Genomic DNA, 12,733 nt, shown 5'->3' on the forward strand with positions numbered 1-12,733 from the left:
GCAGGACTACTCCTTTGCTTAAAAAGTTAACCATATGCTTTGCTGAGTAAGGGCTCGAGTGAGTTAAGGGTATTAAGTGACTCTTAGTTCTCAGTGCTTTAGTTCTAGACCTTAGATCTCATGAAAAAAATTCAGCTATTCCCTTTCTAAATCCTTTCAGGTTATTCAAACCTGCTTCACTGTCAGTGGAGGATTTGTTGTTCTTCATAGTTATTCTTCTGCTTTGTTCTTTAAAAAAGTTTTAGCTATGCTCATATTTAAAAAAAGTTCTAAAGTCCTAAGACAGTGTATATCAGTACCTAGTGTTTGCAGCCTGTCTTTTCAGGGCTTTGGGCCAGTGTATTATTAAATCTACTATACTCAGTAGGAATTGAATGGGCATCTGTAAGCTGTATCATGCACTTACTGCATATGCAGTCATCTCCCTTGAACTTCACAGTAACAGCGTACTTTTAGCTGAAAGCACATTGACTGTATAATCACACCATTGCTTGCACACAAACGCACCTGCATACTGAAATCCCATTCAAAACATCTGATTTCAAGTTCTTGAGAAAGTAGTTTAATTTCTTTAAGCCTGACACTACTTAACAAAATTTATACACTTTAAAAAAATGCTTTAGGAATCGGAAAATAGTTTAGATGTTTAAGAAGGCTTTACCATTCTTACACAACCATCAACACATATTCAGGCAGTATTATTTAAAACATTTATTAGTCTTTCATATTACGCTGGTCTGGAAAACATTTTTAACCTCTATGAATAAGATGGGCATTTAGCTCAGCTCAAGCCCTAGTCCAGCAAAGCACTTTTCAAAACCAAGCATGGGGTTGTTTGAAGTGATGCAAGTGTTTTGCTGGATCATGGCCTTATTCCACAATTCCCACATGTCCTTTTCACTCAGACTAATCAAGGCTTTCAGAACTGCTCCTACTACAGTATTCTATTGATAGTCTCCCCTGTCAACTTAAAACCAGGTAAGAAAGTTTTCTTACACTGTCTTGCACCTCCCTTCTACCCACTCAAGTTTTAGAGTTATTCCTGTTCACCAAAAAAAAAAAAATCTTTCAGTTATATATGCTGGATTTCAATTTCTGTAAAGTACTTTTTTCCATGTTTTTCATCTTGTTCATTCATTGTACTTCGCTAGTTTTAGCCTAGGTATGATGTTCATTGACTGCAGTTCTTGGAATAAGAGTTTACAGGCATAAGGTATGCGCAGAGAAGACACATGACATGATGATTTGCAGTAGTGGCACCTATGGAAACAAACAAAAAGAAAGTCAGAGTTGGTGCATAAATGAAGTTCTGCAGAAAAAAACAAACCCAAAACAGTTGCCACTATCCAGTGGTTTCTTTGTCCACCTGCATTTAAACACTGGGCTCAGTCCTAGAAAGTGCTAGAGATACATTTTAGTGCTTAAGTCAGTCATAACTTTAAGCCCTTAAATAATCTGACTGAAGTCAATAGGAGCTTAATGTTAAACCTGCACTTTTCTGGAGGAGGATCACAATGCTCAGTAGCTGACAGGATTGACTTCTACTACTTCACCACTCAACTGCCAACACAAATTCAGCATTGCGTCATGAGAGAAGAGAGGTGGAAAAAGCTAAGTATTTCTGAAAACATGGTTAACGGTCCAGTTTCTGTCTTATATATATGTCACAAAAAAAAGAGGCAGGAAGAAAGAAGGTTCACACTTAGGTTTTTCCTTATAAGCAATTTCACCCTCTAATATCTCAAATCAGTTCATATTCCAGAAAAGAGGCATCTCTTGTCGTACATCTCTCTGTGAATAGTCAAAGCTTTAGTCAGGACGGGAAACCAGTAAAACTGCTTTAACACGTATTCTTTGCAGTCTTTACTCCAATGGTGATCTTAAAAGTCTGGGGAAAAGGCATTTTTTGTCATATAACCTTGACCATATAAAGAATATACAGGCTGGACACTCAGCCATCTTTTCAGTATCAGGACTCAAATTCAGTGGTGGTAGCAACTGTTTAAATTATTTAATTTCATACTCTGTGTACACACAAAGGAAATTTAAAATCTTTCTTATAAATACCCATTTCTAACCTCCCTATTTCCTCATTTTCCTGCATGTTCCATCTTCTGGTTTTGGAGAGTTGAGAAAGCCAGGCCTTTGGGAATACAGAGTGACTCAGCACTTCCTAATGGTCTAACAAAGCTCTTTTTTTGCATCTGTGTTTCAAATTTATACTTCTAGCATAAAGTGGTAACAGTCTGAGGATCCAGTTAAGGAAGAATTAACAAAATTCCTACATGCTTCTGTGGTACAGAATGAGGCTGAGAGTCAACATCTACAATAAAGCCAATGCTTAGTCACTTCTTTCTGTTACCAGTGAACTTGACACATGGAAGTCAATGGGGACAGGTCCAATAAAGTTGGTCAGTGTTAATAAGGTTCTTGGTTATGAGAGCTGGCATCAGTTGTCCACTTACTTTTTCAGACTCTGCTACTTCTGTTTTACAGACATACTTAAAAAGCATGTCAAAGAGCTGGTTGTTTTCCAAGAAAACTGTAGTTGCCTTGACCTCCACATGCTCCATACTTGGGGTATTTATTTTTTTTTTATTTAAAACCAAGGAAGCTTTCAACCAATGGTACAGAAGCCTTAATTATATTTCCGCAGTTCATGATGAGGAATGAAACTTCACTCATTGCCAGTAATTGATTTGCCTTTGTCTAAATCTGACTATAGGCCATAAGAACGTAATAGGCTGAACTAGATGTTTCCCTGGAACAGGCTTCTCCTGTAGACACTGTTCCATAGAGGAAATGTTACAGCTAGAGTGCCTTTAAAACAGAATAGACATCAGCTGCAAGTTTATAACTACTTCCCTAGTCCATATTTATAAGGATAGGTCCATTTTTATGGTGGGAGGAAGTGACCTAAACAGAAGCCATTTTCCAATGATAACACAGCAAGCGATCGCTCTCAACAGAAGAACCCTTGCACACCGTGGAAGCCTGATGAGGCACAACTTTTCTGCTCTGAGCAGATGTCTGGTATCTGATTACAGCTACTAGGGACTGAGAAGCAGAGACTACTCACTACACTCAGGTTCAAAGCTATGGCATTCTGGGCCTGCTTTGTACCTGCATGGGTATCATCCAGAAAGGTTAAGGTGAAGTAAGCACAAAGCTTTGTCAAACAGAGATCACACATGGTGGTATTAGGGCAAAGGTTGGACTCGACGATCCCAGAGGTCTCTTCCAACCGAATTGATTCTGTGATTCTGTGACCATTTGGTACTAGAATTGATGCTAAACTGGCCAGGCAAAAGCAACTGTGCCAAGGCTGAATCTGGACCAGAAACAAAATTTTTCTTCATGTATATTTTAAAATGCTCAAACTCTAGGGATCAGAATAACTTCTCATAATCAAAAAAGGGCCAAATTCTGCACATTGCATTCAGTGCAGTTCTGCCTCTGAGCACCTGTACAACAGCAAAGTCGGAAAATTTGCATGAAACTGGCGCATCACAGAAAGTGTCTATTGTATTTTTTACGGGGACAAATTCTGTCACTGCCATAACAGTCCCTGTCCCCTGCAAAAGTACCAGTTCCGGTCCCAACACTGATCTGCTGTTAGCCTTTGGCAGAAAAACAATACCCAGTGGCTAGTCCTTGTCTGGGAGGAAGAGCTCATCTTCCTTAAGACAAGTGCCCTTAATGCTAGCCACCAAACAATATGTTTCTAAAAGGTTTCTTGCCACAATGTCTTATTAATGCCAGAATTACTGAAAAGGCCTGTTTGGAAGTTTCTCTTAATGACTCGGTCTCTACTGTGATGCTCATTATAGGGCCACTTGCTTCTGCTACTGGTAGACACAGCGTATCATTTAGCAGAAACTACCTCTTATTGATTACTCACACATCAGACAGCTTGTCAGAGAAGCAGATTGCAAGAATGTCTGGCTCTGTCTGAGATAGTAGTTTCTTTCACAGTTATTTAAAAAGAGTTACTGAACTTTGTTACAAACCTGAAAATATGAAATATATTAACAACACCATAAAATAAAATGTAATGCTATTTCTAAAGTTCAAATTCCTAATTTTCTTCAAGGTGTCCTCACCTCCTGTGGTCTCTGAAAATCTTCAAGGTCTGCTTTGAAAGCGAAAGTCTTATAAAATAAAATAATAATGGAGTTACATCTGCATGTGAGTTTAAGGCAGTGCTTTACCCAGTTAGAAGCAGTTGGTTGGTTGACCTCTGGCATGCCTTTCCTTCCAGACAACTACCTTCAACTGTTACTTGCATTGCAGTAGTTTTAAGAGATCTGGGTCAGAAAAAGGCCTCACTTGTTACATACAGTGTACACGCACTCAAGAAAAACAGGACTCTCAAAAATACTTGCCGGACAAAAGTCAGGAGGACAATGTCCAATTAAAAATCACCAACCACAATAGGATGCACAGAGGAGGCCTTGTCTCTCCTCTGGATTTCATATGTGTTTACCTACCTCTCTCTGAACTTCTGCTCCACAAGGAGCAGAACTGCTGCCGCTGTTAGCAGACAAACGTGGTGCTTTGTTTCTGGCCAGAAGCCACACGCTTCAGAACGGTCTGACCAAGGGCAGAAATGGTAGCTGTCACTTTTACACATCTACAAACTGAGAACACACCTTACTTTCTTACTTCATTAAATCACGGGAAAATCATTCTTGAAGCATTGAAGTGAATAAAGTCCAATTTTCTGCCTTTCCCAATAGAATGATATTGATATCCGAGATGCGGCAAGTTTCCAAAATGTTCTTTTGAGGTATTTAGAAATGAATCTTTCTCCCCCCTCCTTCCAACTCCCCATCTTCCCCTGACATAAATCTTAGAGTAACTTGTAACTTGAACTCTCACGGTTTATTTTTTCCTCCCTTCGCCATGGGATTCCAGGTCACCTGTTTTCACAAATCTTGCAATAATGTTGATTTTCATAAATTCCTATTTGTCTCACAAGTCCGTTTTTCTGCCTGGCTAAAACAAAACCAAGCTAAAGCAAAACATTTCCCTCACCTCTAAAGAACATAAAAAGAAGTTTCCTCATCTTCTAATAGTAGTGGTGTATTTCCAGTATGCTACAGGGCAACTTTAAATCTAGCATCTCAAAATTACTGTAGTGAAAAGATGGTTAGAACAAAGCCCATAGTGGGATTGGTGCATTTGTCTGATGCTTCGAAGAGGAGTTCCTTGTTCTACAACACTGCAAGGCAAAAGGCATTTGGGAGGGGCACAGTCAAAGCAAGCGGTATGCATGTGATTATGAACTCCACAGCTAGAGACCAAGAAAGCAGGAGATGTTGCTTTCTTCTTCCTTTCTTCTGTTCCCTCTCTTGAGCCTTGTGAGGTTCAACAGGTGATCGTACCAGGAAGATCTGTGACTTGCCTAGCTAGTAATCTCATTTCTGATGTCAGAAGTCAAGTACATTGACACAGTTATTTTCCCCTTTTCAAAAACCAGATATACAGGATTGGGCATTTGCTAATCCCCTGCAAGGGTGGGAAGGCAGGCAGCAGACAGAATGAAGGTAACCCTTCCCACAAGCACAGCTGGCTGTGGAAGACAATATCTGTGCTCCCAGAACAGGAGAGGCCCTTGGCCCATTGACTACACATTCTAGTCCTAATTTCAATCAGACCATAACAAAGAACCATCCCCTGTCACCAATTTTCCAAATACCAGTTTTGAACATTGACACTGGTTTTGATTAAGGTGCATGGGACTGTTAATCGGTGTCTGTGAGCACCGTAAAACTGAGAAGCACTATAACCAAGGGCAAGGTTCTATTACATAGAAGCATGCTTACTCCGTACCACTTTGCTTTATGCACCTGACTTCAAGGCATTTTCTGAAAATACGAAAGATGTCAGATGCACAAAGTGAGGAGGGGACACCATGATTTACAAAAAGCATTACAGATACACAACTTACCAGCCAGAGTACCCCAGCAAGCCACACTGTCCACAAACATCCACTTCAAAGGCATCACTTGAAATCATCAGTCTCTCCAATAAAAGCATGCTGGCTCCATAACCTATCAAACAATCCCGTTCCATCTCTCCAAGACGTAAACCACCATCACGGGATCGACCTTCAGTGGGTTGCCTTTGAAATAAATATTAGAAAAAAAGTAGTAAGTATTCCAGAACATACATTCTACAACTCTAGGAATGCCTGTCTTCAAACTGTAGAAACAATGGACAACAGCATTCTACAAACCAGAGTTGCTCATCTCGCAAATGTGTTATTCAAGTTGAAGCAATTAATCTTTTCTCCTCCACTAGCAATATGATGTAGTTCTGAGTGGCAACTAAGCATCAGGCCACAACTCTTTACCTTAGAGAATGAAGCTGAGTAAGTGAAAACAAAAAGAGACCGAACAGTATCCAAGACAATCTGGACACAGCTTTGGTACTCTTTTTCTGATGAGACATTAATTATAGTTTGTAGCTAACTAAATGAAACAATGTTCAGCAGCTAATGAATGAATCATCAAGCTAATGTCTCAGCTGAACTACAGCTAAGATTAAATTCTTAAAATAAAACTATTTTGATCTTGGAGAGAATACCAAAACAAAGCAGCAAACAAGTAGTATGCACATTATTAACTCATTATTGAAATCCTACTTTTTTTTTTTTAAAGTAACATTTATCTAGTTTATTTTTTTTCCATGTCTGACAGTTAATAGGCTAATTTTCATATTCTATAGGCTCCTGGTTTTCTTGTTCCTCAACACAAATTAAACTCTCATTTTTTGTCTGGAAAGACTTCCTGTCCTCATGGTGCTAGAGGAAAGTTTTAACAAAGCAATGTAAGTAAACACTAAAGATTTTGAGGGAAAAAGGCAAGGTACAATACATTATTTAACATTTATGACTGTTTAAGCCATTTTTTTTTTTGTTGGACACAGTCAAAGCTTTTAACATCTTGTTTGTCATACTGCAATTTCATACAATATCAGTTCTACTCTCATGTGCTAGCACAATGCTGTAGTACTTGGGTTGCAAATATTAGAATGAACTATGAAGCAAAACCAATCTTAAATTCCTGAAGCACTAACATACTGCATGCATTTTATGAATTATTTCCATCTTAGTATATTCCCTGAAACATGACAGCAAAGACAAGGAATTACAAAAATGTTATTGGCAATCGTAAGAGGCTTCACTGCTCAGTGAAACCCCATGTTTATGTGCCATTTCTGATCACCTGCAGTGTAATCCACCTAGAATATCCAATGACAGATCTGACCCATAACTTTTGGAGTATATTTTGTTTATATTATTTCAAACAACTGAATTTGTTAAGCATACTAAATATATTAAAAATAAGTTTTTGCCAACTTACTGCAACTCAGAGAAAAGGATTTATAAAAGACTTCAACATCTAATAATCTTTTGTAACAAGTGTAAAAAAACATACCTAATTACCAGACCAAAATATCTTTTAAAGATGCAAGTTGTATTTGTTCTTAGGGGGAAGTACTTTCCCCTACTCCAACCATACTGGAAGCTTAAACTAATCTGCTTGTAATTCAAATTGACCTTTTCATTCATATAACCTTCTATTTTTCCCACTGTTGGGAGAATGGATAGAAGTTGTTTACATCCCGATTAAACTCCCCAGGGCCCCCTCCCCAGATGATGGCACCATCACTGTTCAGATGCTGTTTTAAAGGACTAACCCTGTGCTGAATGCACTTTCTCTTCTGAAGTCCCAAGAGGCAGATTTTAAAAGCAGCTGGGGCCTCCAAAGATACAGGTATTTGCTGCGGTGCTACAAGTGCCCAAGTTCCTTTTACCAACTGACTTCTATACTACTAGTTAATGCACAGGCGCTGTTCCACAGAATAAAATGAAAAATAGCTTTATAAATGTGAGCCCAAATAAAGTCTCAATCCAATCAAGGGAGGATAAAACCTCTTAAAAAATGATGGAGTCTCAACTCCAGCCCTTTAAGAGTTGATATGCCATGGGTCTTCCAACAGATACAGGATGAAGATTTCTAAGGCAGCTAAAATCCCATTAAAAAAAAAAAAACAAAACACAAAAAGCCCCCCAAAACAAAAAACCCACGATTTGAGTCTTAAGCTCTTAAGTGTTTCACTCCCACTGTCAAAATGACCTCATTAGAAAAACAAAACAAACAAAATCCTGCCTCCATAAAACATAGTACCAAAAATGTCAATATTGAGATTGGGCCTTTGAAAAGAGTCTACCTTATGCTCCCTACATCTATCAGATTTTTTTTTTCTGGCTCATATGAGTTTGAAAATTCCTCACCCCAAAGGTTGTTTAAAATGTTAAAACAGTATTTATAAAGCATTTGTGCTTCCTCTTTCCCGCATACACATGTACGCTGCAGCTGTTGCCCTGGGCAACTACTTCCATTCTTTATTGTAAATATAACATTCCAAAACCAAAGCAGACTCTTGAAAATAAGATTGGGAATATCATTAAAAAGCGATCTTTTTTATATTTTAAAAAAAACTAAGTTCTTAAAATTCTTAAGTGCTAAATAAAATGCAGTGATTCTTTAAATAAAAAAATAAGGCCAAGTGGTCTTCATACTATTTAACTGCTGCCTTTAGAAAAAAGCATAAAACAATTAACTTTAGTGGTTTTAAGCACATTAAGAATTTATTGGCACTAATTCTGCATTTTCTGGAAGAACAGTGGGTTCAGCTTTATGGCCCTGTTCCTTGTTTCATTGGCCAGTGGGGGGAAATAAGTTTACCCCCATGAATAAGAGCAGGCCTTGTAGGTCTCAGCAGATCTCCCTTGTGCCTGCTACGGAAAATCAGTGGTTAACTCAAAATGGAGTTGTTGGCTGAAATACTGATCTTCAAGAAGTGAAGTATTACCCAGAAAAACACTGTCTGAAGAAGGAGGGCGTACCATGCTCACACAGCCCCAGAGAGCCCTAACCAGTGTCATCACATTACTCCTCTGCAGTATAATAGCAACTGGCATATCTGATAAGTTCAAAAGACATGCAGGTGGCAGCTCTGACAATGTCCATCAAAACAACTATGCATGCAGAAAGCTCATATTGATCTCTTGTAAGGAAGACTAAAAGCAGTTTATCTATTAGAAAGATTTAGCAGGACGTGGTATCTAGGCAACACCATATATAGAACTATGTTTTAAATTAATTGTCAACTACTCACAGCAAAATAAATTAAGTATTGCATTTCATTTAACAAATACCAATTCAGAGGGCAACATCCTGGTGGTTTTTGACTGTGTTGACAAAGAGTGTTGCTTTGCAATTTTACAAAGTCTTGTTTTAATCAGAACAATATCTAGAATCAGTGACGTTCAAGAAACTCAAGTCTTCTGCCTTATTCCAGATGGAAATATAGCTGTGCTCTGTCAGTTAAGGTACCATTTGATATATAATAAAATGCATTTCAAGATAATGACAGCCAAATGGAAGCTGTTACAGGATTACTTTTAAAAGCAAAAAACAATGTTAGAGGCAATCTACTCTCCAGGAAGTGCAATGGATGATAAAACAATAGTGAGTATGAAAGCTGGCAATGCAGACTCTCTCAGCAGAGGCGATGGCAATAACAAAAGTTTAATTAGTTGAGGAGAAAAAAGAAAATTCCTAAAAGACTAGTCAAGAGGCAGCATAGACTGAACACCTACTAGCTTTCCTGAAAGTCAAATAAAGAGACCTAGCTACATAGTATGATGCTACTGACTGGAACAAGGAATTCAAAGAAAGTAAGGGGTAGGGGAAATCACACCACCTTCATCTTTGCATGTAAACATTACCTTCACTTGGGATTTAGGTTTCATTTAAATTCAGTATCTCTAAACAGCTGAGAAGGTGGGGAGACAATACAGAAGCAGATCAAGGGATTTAGGTAAGCTAGGAGTTCTAGTAAACCAACTGTGTGCACCGTTAGCTAAGACAGTGAATTTTCATTTTCACGTGAAGCACCATGACTAATACATTAAAGAACAGAAAATGGGGCAGACAGCCCGTTATTTGGGAATATTACTAATCTTCATATAGGCAAGCACCTGTGGTAGGAAATAACAGTTGTGCTACACTTGCTCTTCTTAATGTGGTTGGTGGAAAAGTTCAGCCAAGAATTAAAAAAAAAATTTCATGATTTCTCTCCCAGTTCAACTACTGGTATTTACTTCCACGGAAAGTGAGAGACAACTTCAGTTTGTCCGAGAGACAGCATGAGGTTGGAAAGCCAAAAGGCATAGAAATATGCAATGAAAAGCAACAGGGAAAGATACTTCTGTATCAGGTATAGCAGAGACCTGCTCCTGCACTCTCTAATAGCACATCAACAGGTAGAAGCTGCACCTATTAAGAGGACAGACTTGCTAACCTGTTGTGCAGTCAGACCAGGCAAGAGAAATGGATCAGCACATGATAAGAGGCATAAAAATTAATTAAGAATTAAAGAATATGAATCATGCTAGTTAGAAGGAAGAGTAAGAGCAGGATAGACATGACTTTGTGCTTACATCTCAAAAACAGTACCAAAGGGACTGGTCAAAAAGAAGAGTACCACCATGCAGCAGGTGAGGTATAAATGGCGTACATGATAGTCCAGAAAGACTGGCAAAGGACATTAGGAATAATCTTTGCTAGAATATTCAAGACTACCTGGCAATTAACTTTCTGGCAAGATTTAGCAAATAATCCTACTGTGATGGAGACAGGTGAACTAAAAGACCCACTAGAAGCCTCCTTAAAGCAAAGCCTGTGCCACTAAACTGCTTCTTGTGAGCCAGGAATATGAGCAATTTAGAACATGCGTGGAAGCAGCCATATAGCTTGGCTTTAAGGAGAAAAGGTAAGTAACATCAGTGAAAGCAGGATGCTTCAAATTCCCCAAAGGTCCAGATAATATAAGCCCACCTCCAGGGGCTTATATTACCTATTACTCAGAGTACATCTGCTTGACTTCAAAATTTGATACCAGAAGACATCAACATGGTAATCAACCTTTTGCTGGAGAGAAAATCAAGTTCAGGCTTAGTGCAACAATCATGGCTCCAAGGGAACTGAGGACGTATCTTTAACTGGGCAAATAAAAATGGAGATTTACTGTTGGCATCTCTGTAACTTTTGCTATTTCTTATTGTGAAAGTGCTATTCTCCTGCATGGTATTGAATGATAACTGTGGAACAGTGCATACAACCCTAAATTCAGTTTTAGAGTTGAATGGAAGAGTGTGCAAGGCAAAGTGCAGTATACCACGGATGCACGTTATTCTAATGCTTGTTCGCACTACACCAGGCCAATGCATTTGCTTTGCCTTGATAGATGAAGACATGGGCCGCATCAATATTAACCAAACCAAAGGATGCTGAAATATTAAAAGGAATTTCTTCCTTCTACTCACACCCCATTTTTTTAAAAGTACAAATGATAAAAGTAAAAAAAAAATCCTCCTAAAATACCTATCATATGAGCAATCTGACAGAAAAGGCCACAATGTGCACTCTGAAATCAGCAGATGGTATTTCTACCATCTGCTAACAAGTCTGAGAAGCAAACTCAGTTTTGGACCACATAGAGCACACCTGGACATTCAGAACAACCTCTTGCCACAGCCTACTCTGAGAGCTTTTAGTCTGTAACAGTGTATTAACAGGTAATAGCATGTTGTGTCAAGTATCAAAAGGTAAAGAAACTTTGTTTTATATCCGTCAGTCAGCTGGGCACACCTCTGAATGTAGACAAGAATTTTGTGCTTAGTCTGTAACAGTACCTGGTGAGCACTGCTCTGGGTCCTCGAGCTCTTGCATGCATTTTATCCAACACCATGTGCTTTAGTTTCTGGTAATACACAGGGCCAAAATAGATATATGCTTCTAAAGGCTCCCTGAAGGAATAAAACAAAACAAAACAAAACAAAACCAGTATTCACAGTTAGCACATATATACCCTAAGAGAGAAAAGAGGGTCAAGCACAGGAGGAATTTGAAACAATTTGGGAATCATAAGTCCTAGAAAAATGTGTTTGGGCTTCCACGGCAATCAGTCTGAAAACCCCACAGGGAACCCCTCTGAACACAAAAGCAGTACAGTTCCAGCACCACATACTGCCGTATCCACCCTAGCCAGGAACAAGATCCTGAACTCTGGCCATACACTGTGCAGAAATGATGCTATAGCTGCAGGTATCTGTTCCAGCCGTACCGTGTTAAGTCACTCCTCTGTCTGTGCAGGAGTGTTTCAATAGTGTCATCAGTAACCGATAAAGACTGTAAATGTGTCAGACCCTGAAGAGTGACTTAAGATATTTCTATTTACATTCTTTCACAAAGGTAAACATATATGTAAACAAATACATGCAGCATAAATGCTCAAACCATCATCTTTATAGGAGCACTTTAAGGAATGTGCATTTGCAAGGATAGCTTAGCACTGGCACACACTGAGTGTAACAGTCTTCCCATCCACTAATTCTGCCTGCACACCACTTTGAAGCACAACCCAAGACCCAGATGGGTGAAAGCCCTCCCTGAGCGGTTGTGCATCAGCACGGCTGTCCCTGCATCACTGCTCAGCACCTGTATCCACAGGACAAAAATCACTGCCCTGGCTGGTGCCGGGGGCTCAGGCGACCTGGGTAAAATGGCTCTCGAGAACTGTGTTTAGGCACTTGCATCAGCTCAGGAACATCTGTAAGCAGTATGGAGGTGTCCTGGTTTGGCTAAAACAGGAC

The 12,733-nt window shown here is 39.1% G+C and overlaps 1 protein-coding gene across 1 annotated transcript; it reads right to left on the reverse strand.

The window, feature by feature from the left end:
- Positions 1 to 859: 859 nt before the first annotated feature.
- Positions 860 to 11,882, reverse strand: LOC104157696 (DNA-directed RNA polymerase III subunit RPC2-like). Its single transcript, XM_009695132.1, has 3 exons — positions 11,774 to 11,882; positions 5,954 to 6,127; positions 860 to 1,260 (listed from the first exon to the last, which is right to left on the reverse strand). Exons 1-3 carry the CDS (start codon positions 11,827 to 11,829, stop codon positions 1,131 to 1,133), a joined length of 360 nt encoding a protein of 119 aa, XP_009693434.1. The 5' UTR covers positions 11,830 to 11,882; the 3' UTR covers positions 860 to 1,130.
- Between the last annotated feature and the right edge of the window lie 851 nt (positions 11,883 to 12,733).

The sequence above is a fragment of the Cariama cristata genome, unplaced genomic scaffold (genome assembly GCF_000690535.1).
Source record: "Cariama cristata isolate BGI_N322 unplaced genomic scaffold, ASM69053v1 scaffold39640, whole genome shotgun sequence".
NCBI classification, from domain to species: Eukaryota; Metazoa; Chordata; class Aves; order Cariamiformes; family Cariamidae; genus Cariama; species Cariama cristata.

What these genes read in the sequence shown, in the direction of transcription:
- LOC104157696 (XM_009695132.1), bottom strand. Translation starts at nt 11,829, where the DNA reads ATGGTGTTGGATAAAATGCATGCAAGAGCTCGAGGACCCAGAGCAGTG. An exon ending in CCCAGAGCAGTGCTCACCAG is followed by an intron (nt 6,128 to 11,773) that starts GTACTGTTACAG and finishes TTTATTTCAAAG; the next exon opens with GCAACCCACTGAAGGTCGAT. An exon ending in TTGCTGGGGTACTCTGGCTG is followed by an intron (nt 1,261 to 5,953) that starts GTAAGTTGTGTA and finishes TTGTTTCCATAG; the next exon opens with GTGCCACTACTGCAAATCAT.